The sequence below is a fragment of the Microcaecilia unicolor genome, chromosome 12, assembly GCF_901765095.1.
Source record: "Microcaecilia unicolor chromosome 12, aMicUni1.1, whole genome shotgun sequence".
NCBI classification, from domain to species: domain Eukaryota; kingdom Metazoa; phylum Chordata; class Amphibia; order Gymnophiona; family Siphonopidae; genus Microcaecilia; species Microcaecilia unicolor.
Window position 1 is genome coordinate 42,632,382 of NC_044042.1, and position 12,668 is coordinate 42,645,049.

A 12,668-nucleotide genomic window follows, 5' to 3' on the forward strand; every position below is an offset into this window, starting at 1 on the left:
ATGTAACACATAGAGGCATATTTTCAAAGCACTTTGGGAGGCTAAGTTCCATAGGTTTCTATGGAACTTTGGGAGGCTAAGTGCTTTGAAAATAAGCCTCTTTGTATTCTAAAAGTTGCGAACGTCACAGGGCAACAAGCCCATGGTTGGCCCATTTTCAGCCTACATGCACATCCCAAAATATAGAACTACCTTGCTTGTTTTCAATGAACAAGGGAAGCCAAAACATTACCTCATTGCATGGTAATTGAACGTTTCCAAGTTCTGACTTGGAGAGAAATAATCTACAGAAATACAGAAAAATGTAGGCAGATAAAGGCATGTGGCCTATCCAGTCTGCTCATCCATACCATCTACTCTCCCTATCATGCCTTGATCCTATGTACTTGTCCCAAGCTCTCTTGAATTCAGATACTGTTTTCATCTCCACCATTTCCACCGGGAGACCATTCCACGAATTCACCACCCTTTCTCTGAAGAAGTATTTCCTCAGGTTACTTTTGAGTCTGTCCCCTTTCACCTTCGTTCTATGCTCCCTCGTTCCAGAGCATCCTTTCGACGGAACATGTTCAAGAGACTGCACTTACCTGCACCATCACTTTCAGCGGAGAAGTCAGCAGATTGGAGAGATACCCCAGGTTCCAATGGAGAGATCTTGCATGAATGCTGCTCCTCCCACTCCTCTACCTCCTGATCAAAACGCTGATTTTCCTCTCTTATGTAACGTTTCAGCCCTGTAGGCATAGCTTCCGCTTCACTCCATCCTTGACCAGCTTCCATATTAACCTCTCCTAAAGGATGGGAATGTTATGACTGAAAAGTACTATGACACATGCAAGTAGGCCTGGCCTCACCAAAACACACACACACATCCTTAAGCACAATCTTTTTCCACTTATTAGAATACTTTTGTATTTTGAAATTCACTGTCTTCAAACCTATTGTTTAAAATTAGAAAAAAAAAATGTCCAGCAGCATTCTTGTCATGCATAATGGTAAAAGGAGAGCAGGGCCCGTGAACCACAATTAACAAAAAGCAACCTAATCCTGCAGTGTTCCAAAGTGTGAGGTGAGAGAAGTGACAGTGGCATTACAGGAGTAGTAAGGCAGGAGGATTACAATCCCATTTATTTGACTTTTTTTTTTTTTTTTTGCCTATTTACAAAGAGCCTCTTATCAAGCTGCGCTAGCGGTGCCCTTGCGGCAATGCCGACAGGGCCAGTCAAAGTGAATGGGCTTTGTTGGCATTATTACACCGGAAGCCACTAGTGCGGCTTGATAAAAGAGGCCCTAAATTTGTTAAACTAATTAACTGTCCTTATGAGCTGTGTCATACTTGAGAGTAGCAAGACTGTTGATAACAATACAGTAGGCAATTAGCTGTTGTGTGCATCTCTTTGGAATAATATCTCATCTGAGATTCATCACTACATAATTACTTAGAATGTCTGCTACAAAGCGTCAATAAGACCAATGACGGCTTACCGAACACTAAATCGGGACTACTGCTGGCCCAACATGGCCGCCAGTGGTAGTTCCACCCCGAGCATGTGCCATTTCCTGGGGGAAAAGAAAACCTCCGGAAATGCATCGCTGCATGCTGCCTGGCTACTTCCGGGTTACCACGGGAGCCCTTATCATGATCTCAATGGGTGGTGGTAAGGGCTCCCCGCCACATGGCCACACGGTTAAGAGTTTCCTTACCGCATGGCTATATTTGTCTGGGGGCTTTTTACTCGCTGTGCTAAAAAGGGCCCTGGCGCGCGGGAAAAATGGCCTCCGCCGTTAGCACAGGGTCTTTTTTTCCCACAACTTGGTAAAGGACCCCTTAGTATGTCCGAAAAAAAATGCAACATGGTTACATACATACTTTGGGGCCAAAGTACATTTTTAAAGGTAAAGAGAAGATATGAATTAGTCATAGTCTGCTTTAATTTTGTTTTGATTGTACCACTGGTATATAAATGATTTTCTACCTTTAAAAAAAAAAAAAGAAAGATAAGTTATCAATATAATAAAATGGAATTAAATAAAACAAACTCATTTTTATCCATTTTCTTAGAAATTACAAAATAAAAAAATATTTCATTGCAGCTTTCTTGGACTGCACAGAGGAAAACACCTTCCAAGTTTAGGACAGAAAATCACAGGTTCAAAAATCTCCTCCCCTATCAACATGTTATTTTTGATCTTAACATCAAGACATATACGAAACAGCACTGGCATGCTTGTCCATTCAGAACAATTCAATAATCTCCCAGGTTTAATCTTGAGCCTTTGCATTCCATTTGAAGCCTACTTAACATGTGCGGCATGCACTCAACCATTCTCATCAGTATGTCTACTATAGCAGGAGAGGCAAATCGTATTTTACCTGCAGTAAAGTGTGGCAGTTTGTTATTGATGTACATCAAGCAGTAGGCACTGGCATTTCTCAGCCCACCATAAGAGTCTCGCTCCAGCTCTTCCCAATTGGACTCGGTGACAGAGATATCATTGTACTTTAACCACAGGTTTCTACTGTGACTGTAGATATAGGCCCAGTAATGTCCTGCGTTGGCCTGCCCCTCATGAACTAAGACAGCGTGCAGCTGGTAGGGAACCTACGCACAAGACAAACAGAGCTTAAACTTCCAGCAGAGTGTTCTATATTTACGAATAAACTCCAGGGCTGCTATCATGATGAAAGCCAACGGTTACCTAAATAAAAGCACTGGAAGAAGCCCTTGCAAAGTTGGATTCTGCTCTATGCCGCAGGACAGCACTACAGTATTCTGCCTACTTCCATGCTGGAGGCTGCATCCAATAGATATTTATAGACACTAGATAAAAGGAGACTGCTTATGTACATAGATAACTATGCCTGAGCATCACAAAAGAAATGTTTCAGATACAGCTATATTTAAAAACATCATGCTTGATGAAATTCCCTAGCCTTTATTACATACATTGTTATCAAGGTTAGAACTACTTTGTAAAAATAATTCTCATTTTTCATTCAATCAGGCCATATCATACTCTGTCAGCATAAGCATATTTACTGTGACTGAAGCGAAGTCCAAAAACCATCTTAATGTAATCAGCTCCTACCTGACTAAGGGAAGAGTCCATATATATTTCATCAATGGACTGGGTAGTTCTGGCAATACAATTCTTTAGGTCTGTGGGAAAGAATACACAACATATCCAGCACTAAGAACAGCATCAAAAACTCTAGAGTTAGCCCTACATTCCTTAAAAGGACAAACATGTACTGGCTGAGGTTTCAGACCAGAATTTTCAATCTGTGTGCCACAGCGGCTCCCAAAGTGTGCTGAGGTCGAGAGGGAATCTTGCAGGAATCTCCTCTGGCCTGCCCTTCCCTGGCACTGCAGCAGGGGTTGGGGGCATCGCTGACAGAGACGTGGACGGGTGCAGAGGCCTGGGCACGGGTAGTGTTGCGGCCCTGAGACAAGGAGGAAGCTGAAGCCAGCTCTCACAAACAGTTTGGCATGGAGAGGAAGCCCGCTTCCTGCTCCACCTCCTGTGGGAGTGTACGAGTCTCTCAGTAACCATCCACCTACCCAGGATCCTCCATGACATCCAAGTACTGACTCCTCCTCCCTTCAATAATTCAGTACAGTCACAATTGCTCTCTGCCCAGGCTGATGTAGAAAGGCTCACACAGACACATGCAAAGGCCAGCAGTGTGAAGAGATCACCTGATCTACTGGCGCATGCATGTGGTGACCTCAATGTGCAGCTGGCCCGAGCACTTGCCATTGCGAGTCTTGCTGCATCAGCCTGGGCAGAGTGTGTGGAGTGTAGGTGCGGGGGCTGGAGAAAGATGGATGGTGTGTGCAGGGTGTAAAAAGATAGATGGTGTATGTGTGCAGGAAAGGAGGCCTGGGAAAAAATATGGATGGTGTGAGTGCATGGAGAGAGCTGGAAAAAAAAGGTGTGTGTAGGGTGTGTGTGTGTGGGTGTGTGTAGGGTGTGTGTGTGTGTGTGTGTATGTAGGAAGAAGGGCTTTAAAATTGTTGATTTTGAATGCATGATATTTGAGGCTATAAAGATAAACACAATACTTAATATTTTAATTATTGAATTTTAAACACAATCTTAATACTCATTTGTTAAATGTTAAAATATATATATTCTTAAAAAACTGATGGTGTGCCATGACAATTTTTACGCTTTGAATGCCATGAGATGAGAAAGGTTGAAAGTCACTGTTTTAGACTATGCTATAGGAAAAGCCCTGGTTCAGGAATTCAAGGTTCAGCCCTCCAGCTCAACCCAGTCAGTCATGTTATCAGGATATCAACAATGAATACGCATAAGAGATTTGCATATAATGGAGGTAGTGCATGCAAATCTATCTTATGCATATTCATTGTGAATATTCTGAAAACCTGACTAGCTAGGAGAGAGATTAGTTTTAAGTACTGGAGCATGCTTAATCCTAGTAGGGGGAGCGGTAGCGCCAGACAATTTGGGAACTGCAACACAAGGAGTGGTCATGGTAGTATCTATAGCTTGCTGTAGTAGATCCTGCAATATACCATCTATCTGCTCACAATAATCAGACTGGACTGAGAACCACTGCTTCAAGGTGGACCTTGGCCCAGGATACTTTGTGCTCTATTTGAATACACTGTGCTTATCTTAATCTGACTTTTCTGGTTAACAATTTAAAATTTTAACTCAATTATTAAATTACTGTATTTCTAATTAACAGGGAACTGTGGGGGAGGGAAGGGGGAGTTCTGTGTCATCACTAGTATTGGATCACTCGAGGAATGGGGACAGAGATGCAAAGCCCATCACTTCTAGGACTGGAAAAGGAGTTCAGAGGCTTTTGCTTTTATTGTGATTAGATAAGCTTTGTGACTGGCACTTTCATGAACACAATGGTACAATAAGCCACATTACTACAGAACTCGGCAGAACAGGCTGCAAAGGAAGCCAAAAGACTTTACAATTACCATGGCTATTTTCAGTCTGAAAATTAAATGATACATTAAGGGATGAATGACAGGGTAGAAATCCAAAAATATACAGAAATGCACAAATATAAGTTTGGCTATACATACACACACTCTGAATAAGAAAGAAAAAAAGTACACTAGCCAGCAAATGTTAAAACAGTTTTCTCTTAGTATGCGTGTCTCTTTTCTACATACAGCTAGGTTTCACTGGATGGGTACGTGAGCTTTCGGAATTGCTGTTTCGGTGCCAGCATTTCTGCACAGAACTTTCATCATGGCCAAATGTATTGCTCCCATACTTCTGCCGTCGCTGAAACAGCAACTGATCCCTCCTCCCCCACCTGTCACACGTGCTGGTTCTTGAGAGCAGGGCCCATGTCTGCCTGCAGCTGTGCAGCCAGGGTGGGTCTCAGGAGCAGTTAGCGGTCCTTGAACAGAGGGCGGTGCCTGTGAGGGAGGACAGTTCTTCAGGAAGCTTGTTCTGCCCTCCCTTGCCCCCTCCATCCCCAAGGATAGTTGCCGTTTCAGCGCTGGCAGAGTTACAGGAGCAATAATTTTGGCTGCATCCAAAATACCAGCACAGCCAAATTCAATCAGTTTGCAGTACAGAAATTCCAGCACCAAGACCACAATGGTGAAAAGTCCCACTTCGCACTGGACATATGTCCTGACCTTGTATATCTTGCTCAACTTCCATTCTCCACCGCTGTAAGCAAGTCACAACATAATGTAATTCCTCCTTGGTCACTGTGCGTGGTGCAGGATGTTGAGTTGTTTCTACAAGAGACTCCTCTATCACAACATGGGCTGAAGGATCTGCTGCTGCAGAAGGACTTGCGGGAGAGATCACCTCTTTAATGTTCTCATTGCCGTCTGCTTCCCCTAGGCTGGTAAGGAGAAAACAAGAGGTAGAAAAGAAAACACACAAGCTAGTCAGACAGCAGGTCAAGAGTAGCCGGGTTGAAACAAAAAGGCTACAATCCCTCAAATCGACAGGCTGGTGGAGGGCAGATACTACTACTACTACTAACTAGCATTTCTAAAGCGCTACTAGGGTTACGCAGCGCTGTACAATTTAAACATAGAAGGACGGTCCCTGCTCAAAGAGCTTACAATCTAAAAGACAAGAGAACAATCTAAAGACAAGTGAACAATCTAGAGGACGAGTGAACAGTTAATCTGATAGGGTGGATAGATTGGGGCATTCTATATATCTCGAGCGGTTAGGCACCGAAGGCAGCATTGAAGAGGTGAGTTTTAAGCAGAGATTTGAAGATGGGTAGGGAGAGGGCATGGCGTATGGGTAAAGGAAGATTGTTCCAGATACCACTCAACAGACCCACAGAGAGTGGGTCATTAGATATTAGGAGGAACAGTCACACTAGCCTTGAAAGTTGTTAAGATTATGTTGGATTACATTTGGGAACTTGTATGTAGAAAGTCAAAGAAGACGACGACAACGACGACAAAAACTGAACTGGGTAAGAATAAAAGGGGGCAAATTGAGATTGTTGTAGCTTGCTTTTGAATTTTTTATTTTGTTAATTGTAAACTGCTTTAGGTAGCTCAATATAATCTGTTACTAAATTTGTATAAATGAATAAATAAAAATATCCAACGAGTGTTTATCTATGACTGGCAGCTGGGATACATCCTTTGCAATGTAGACAGGAATAACTGATCAAACTGGTATATTTTTCTGCTGTCATTCACTTTGTTATTAGCTGGATCAAGATCCAGATAAACATTTTCTCTGGCAATGTAGAAGGTGGTTGCAGTTTCTTGCCAATCATGAGTAAAACAGCATATGCGCAACCATAACACTGGTCACAATGAGTCACAATTTCAATGAGTCAAAGTATCAGAGAAGTGGCTTCTAGACTGAATCAGGAAACAAGTTGGGGTTAGCATGTAGCATCATAATTACAATACAACCTGAAAATATGACCGGAATCAACAAAGTAACGACTGTACATGGTGAAACAATATAAAAATCAACATAGTGGTAATTATACAAATCATAATAGAGCCTGTACACATTTAGAGCAGTGTTCACCAATTTCTTCGCAGCCATGACCTCAATATGCTCAGCCACAATAAAGTGCAGGACAATAACACACTATGGAGTACCCACTCAGGTCACGACCCAAACAGGACAGGTGCAAATGCGTGGTAATTTAGTTGAAACAATTCTAGAAAAGTTGTTGGGATATGATTTCCTACACAGGCCTCTGGTGCTGACATCACCCATGTGTGAGAATTCAAGTCCTGCTGTTCTTGGGAACACCTGCTACAGGTAAGTAACTTTGCTTTACTCTGAAGATGGTGTTATCAGTGATGTGCTACATTTTTTTTTTTAATTAGCAACTAAATATACATCAAAAGAAATTTGAATCAAGATATAAACTTTCAGTGGATAATTAAACTAATAATATTAGAAAAAGAAAAAAAAAAGGAAACAATCACTGAACTTATCTACTGGACCACATCAGGGGGAGAAACCACAATTCACACTCTAGAAAGAATATATCATTTCCCTTTATCTAAAAAAGAATGAAGTAGAGGAGTGTGGTAGCCGTGTTAGTCCACTCTTAAGGTTATCAATAGAAATCAAACAAAATAAAAAATGGAAAAGAAAATAAGATGATACCTTTTTTTATTGGACATAACTTAATACATTTCTTGATTAGCTTTCGAAGGTTGCCCTTCTTCGTCAGATCGAAGAAGGGCAACCTTCGAAAGCTAATCAAGAAATGTATTAAGTTATGTCCAATAAAAAAGGTATCATCTTATTTTCTTTTCCATGTTTTATTTTGTTTGATTTCTATTGATAATCTAAAAAAGAATGAAAGTGGATACTTCCAATATTACTAAATCAGACCGAGCTTAAAGAAAACCATCAAGAAAAAATTGCAACTGTGAGGGCTCATACAAAAAATATAAGAATGTTGGTCTAAATAGATCAAACATTTTATAAGGGTGTCTCAGTTGAAATCTAGCCCTCAAAGAAATATGCCTACTAATATATTATGTATTTGTATTTCACCGAACCGGAGCCTGCCTCTACGCTATTGTGTAAGCCATATTGAGCCTGCAACTGAGTGGGAAAATGTGGGGTATAAATGTGTTAAATAAATAACCTGCTGTTTCAAAGCCAGGAATTTCTTCCGCAGTTTTCAGTCCACTTTGAAGTGTCCAGAAAAGCATTTTCTTTTTTAAACATTTTTCTATTTGATCCTGTGAAAAAGCTGTCTGCCAGCGTTTGCCTCTTTGCAGAGGATGCCAAATCTGCAATAGGGTAAACACCCCAGTGTGGGTAAAATGAGGAGGGATCTGGAGCTTTAAGAATGGTCTAGAATTTTGGCAGCAAAGACTTAATGATAAAAATTGCAGGGTCATGCATTAGGACTGCGAACCTCCAAGGATATAGTACAGTATAAAGGGATGAAGTACTTCTGGGCATGAAATAAGAGCGAAACTTGGGGGTGATTGTACTTGAAGATCTTAAGGTAACCAAACAAGTAGAAAATGGGACTGCAAAAGACAGAAGAATGCTTGGGTGAACAGGGAGAAGAATGACCGGCAGGAAAAAGAGGTGAGTACCTCTGTATAAATCTCTGGTGAGCTCTCCTTTAGAGTACTGTGAAGAATTCTGGATACCACAACTTCAGAATGATATAAACAGGATGGAGTCGTTTCAGAGGACTGCTACTAAAGTGGTCAGTGGTCTTCATCATAAAGCACATGTGGGACTTAAAGATCTCAACACGCAAACTCTGGAAGAAAGGTGGGAGAAGGGAGATACAAGTCATTTAAATACCTCCGTGGCCCAAACGTACAGGAAGCAGGTAGGCCTATTTCAATTGAAAGGAAGCTATGAAACAAAGTGGTATAGGACGAAGGGGAACAGACTCAGAAGTAATCTATGGAAATACTTCTTTACAGAAAGGGTGGCGGATGCCTGGAACATCCTGATGGAGACAAAAGACTGTACCTGAGCTCCAAAAAGCATGGGAGAAGCACAGAGAATCTCTAAGAGAGAGGAAGGAATAGTAGAGATAAATAATTAGTATGAAAGGACAGACTGGATAAGTTATGTTCTGTATTTATGCTCAAACAGCCACCGCCAGGATAAACTTTCATGTTTTCTGAAGGCCTTTTGGGTCCTAACAAGGCTTCAAACTTGATTAAAAAAAAAAAAAAAAACACACACACACACACACAAAGAAACAAACGAGGTTTCTGCAGAAGAAATGGTGACTATTTTCTGGGATGAATGCCTATGTATCCTTACATGTGCATGGATCTTTTCAAAAAATAAACCATTAAGAGCTTCTTGAATCCGCTACTAAAGTTATCTTGGAGGCGGGGGAACCACACATAAGGTGGGGAATCCTTGGGAATGTTCTATATTTGTAGTGGGGGGGGGGGGGGGTTATTATTTTTTGTGGTACCTAACATCTCACTATATAGATCTGTTTGATAGTAGAACAGCTCAATTAAGGTTTGTTTTACCCAACCGCCATTTCTAAATTCTTCTATCAAAAAGGCTACTAACTAGGATACACAGGATCACCTGTGAAACTGACAATGCACAACTGTACATAATGATGCCAGCAGCTACACCGAGGCAGAATACTCTTTTTCAAGGAGCATTTCATGAGATTTTGAAGAGACACACCATGGATCCATATTCCACTCCACAGCTTTACAGAGCCGAGCGTATTAGATGGGCTTTCCATTCCAATTCTGCCATCATATTCTATATGAAAAAAATAAAAGTTCAATTTTGTTCATTTTACCCATTTTGCTCTGGTGTTATCTCAGAAGCACTGGGTTCCACGGCAGGTGATGGCTGAGGCGATGTCAGACTAATAGTATTATGAACCGTAGCCTTTGTGCTGGCAAACTCTAGCACACATTGTAGCAAGTCAGGCAGTGGCACATGGCTAGGACCAGAGCCATACTTCATGTACCTAGAATTAAAAACACAGAAATTATTCCATTTTCTACAGCAATAGAAGCACAAACTAGCATCCAGCTATTCCGTTCACTCACTCCCTAGTTTAAACATCAAAGAATTTTGGTTTGCCAACAGAACGGCTAACCCCGTTGCACCTTTGAAGTCTAAGATGGAATAACCTTTTAGTAACTGGACCACTGCAGCTATTTTTATAATTAAAATGTTATCTTATGAAGCTTCTTTATTGTTATTTAAGGCTACCACTATTCCTTACAGCTACACACCAGCTCCTTGTGTTCTATGAGTCATTCTCTCAATTATTGGGTTTTCATTCATCACCTACATCAAAGGGCACAGTTTAGTTTCACTTCACATTCCTATTGTCCAGGACACAGATATCAGAAGGCACAGAAAACCCCCAATTTGTTGTTTCTCAAGTCCTTCTTAGTTAGGTCTGGTTTTCAGGATATACACAATGAATATTAAAGACAGATTTTCATGCACTACCTCCACTGCATGCAAATCTCATTCATATTTATCGTGGATATCCTGAAAATCAGACTAGCAAGGAGGTATGTAAGTCATGACTTACATACCTCCTTGCTAGTCTGATTTTCAGGATATGACTTGAGAAACATTTGCAGAGCCCAGTAGAGTTATCCCCATGCCTTCACAATGTGTAAAACAAGTCATCGCTTGTGTACGAGACTCAGCATTCCAGCTGCTGCCCTCAAAACTGATTTGGGAAGGGGAAGGAGGAATTAAAACCTGGCTATACAGGCCATGTGCTGTGGAAATGTTGCTATTACTCCTTCTTATCCTGAACAATGGCTGCCCTACCTTTCCAGTTTCTGTTGAAGGGCGGCTACATGTGCCTTCAGCTTTCGGAGTTTCACCCTCTTTCTCCGGACCAGCTCTCTGTTTCTGTACAGGTACCTAGGCATCAATATCCAACCATTTCAGCAGTTACCTTACATTTACAGTTATATAAATATGTATGTGCAAAGGGCAATTTTCCCCAAAAAGATTTCCATAAGTAAAAGAAAACTCCCTTGCTGCCGACTGTATACACACTTTACCCTGTAGGGAAAGTGGACAGTGCTGAGGGCAGGCCAGCAGAAGTACCCACAGGGATTTTACTTGAAATCGTTGCACCTGTTTCCTTTTGATTTTTCTCCATACACTTTAGCACATGTACTGGGAAAAATCCCCCCAAGACACAGAGACTACAGCAACTTTTAAAAGGAACTCAGGGAGTTTCCTCCTTCAAAGTCTGCTTAGAGGCCCGTAGGTAGGAGCTAGCCATGGGTCTCTACAAGCTAGAGGGAGAACTGGACTGTGGTCCCCAAGTTTAACGGTAGCAAAAAGGGAAATGTATCTGAGCAGAGCATACAAAATTTTACCTAAGGGGCTGTTCAAGATGCAAGCAGGGGACATGCATTTCAGCCAGTTCCTCACATTCTTTGCAGGTGGAAGGATGATATTCTGGAACAGAGTAGTTCTAGGGAAGGATCACAGAGCTGGCTCACCTGTCCATGTAAATAACCTGAGGGAATTCCAGTTTACTGTGGATCTTCTCTGGCTGTCCCAAGGATTGATTGAACTCAAACCTGGAAAGCTCGAATGTCAATACTGGAGGTAACTTTGTGAACCAACGCTGTAACATAAGTAGAAGGTATTGTTACAAAACCCAACAGAAATACTGCAGTCACAGATACAATTTAAAAAGTAAACTAACTAAATGGTTCCAGAGCTACTATTAAGCATGAAGCTTCAATATTTTGCCTAGCAAAAAAGTCGGCCATTTTTACTCTGCACTAGTTGGTACCAACCTCTTGTCCATACTGCACCGATTGGTGACTCTGATGTGCTTCAATCTCTCCCTCTACCATGGCACCTTCGAGGCACTCATTTAGGTTCCGAAACCCATTGACCTGAAGAGGATACTGGCCGAAGGTTTCAATATTGGAAAAAGTGTTTCCTGGTAGATGGGAACAAAATATAAACACAAGTTTTAATGGCAAACTCTTCTGAAGAATTATTATAGCATAAGTTATTTACAACATAAAACAAGGTGTCATTGACACTGGGGATGACACTTAAAATAAAAATATGGTTTGTACCTCAAAGAATGGCCACAGTGCTACTACTATTTGGTCAGACATGCATTGCACGAGTTAGACAAACTATACCAGTACTGCTGATCATGGTGAATTCCACTTTAGCTTACATAATCATTGTAAAGCAGTAAATGGCAACTGATAAAAGACCAATTCACCTAGCCAGTCTGCCCAGTTTTCTTCTCTGACTAGGAGCATATATGAATTAATACAACCACCACCACCAGTCCCCCTTCCTATGTCAAAATAAGTACCTGAATATATGTAAACCATTTTGAATGTAGTTGCAAAAACCTCAGAAAGGCGGTATGTCAAGTCCCATTTCCCTTCCCTTTTATCTAACATTTCAATTTTCTTCCTATGTCCCTCTATCTCTGTCCTAAGCTTGTTTAAGTTCCATTACAATGCTAGTTCAGGTTCACTTTATTTCATATTCCGCCAACATAATGAAAACATAAGGGGTTAACTACATAACAAAGATGACTTTGGAGCAATGGTGACACAGAAAGTTGGGTTTTTTTTTTTACTTTTTCTCTTTCTGTCCTTCCCTTGGCATTCTTTTCAGTTATTGATTTTAGTTTATATTATCTCATGTACTCTGCTTTGATGGTTGTC

General features: G+C 41.1%; 1 protein-coding gene across 4 annotated transcripts in view; it reads right to left on the reverse strand.

Moving 5' to 3' along the window:
- USP28 (ubiquitin specific peptidase 28) overlaps positions 1-12,668 on the reverse strand; it is an 86,980-nt gene that overhangs the window by 23,607 nt on the left and 50,705 nt on the right. For all 4 annotated transcript variants that reach the window (XM_030220612.1, XM_030220614.1, XM_030220613.1 and 1 more), the window contains 8 exons: positions 11,766-11,914; positions 11,463-11,590; positions 10,774-10,869; positions 9,773-9,946; positions 5,643-5,857; positions 3,091-3,161; positions 2,375-2,603; positions 588-791 (listed from right to left, as the gene is read on the reverse strand). In XM_030220612.1, the coding sequence (XP_030076472.1) occupies positions 588-791; positions 2,375-2,603; positions 3,091-3,161; positions 5,643-5,857; positions 9,773-9,946; positions 10,774-10,869; positions 11,463-11,590; positions 11,766-11,914 (1,266 nt within the window). The remainder of the gene's footprint in view (positions 1-587; positions 792-2,374; positions 2,604-3,090; positions 3,162-5,642; positions 5,858-9,772; positions 9,947-10,773; positions 10,870-11,462; positions 11,591-11,765; positions 11,915-12,668) is intronic.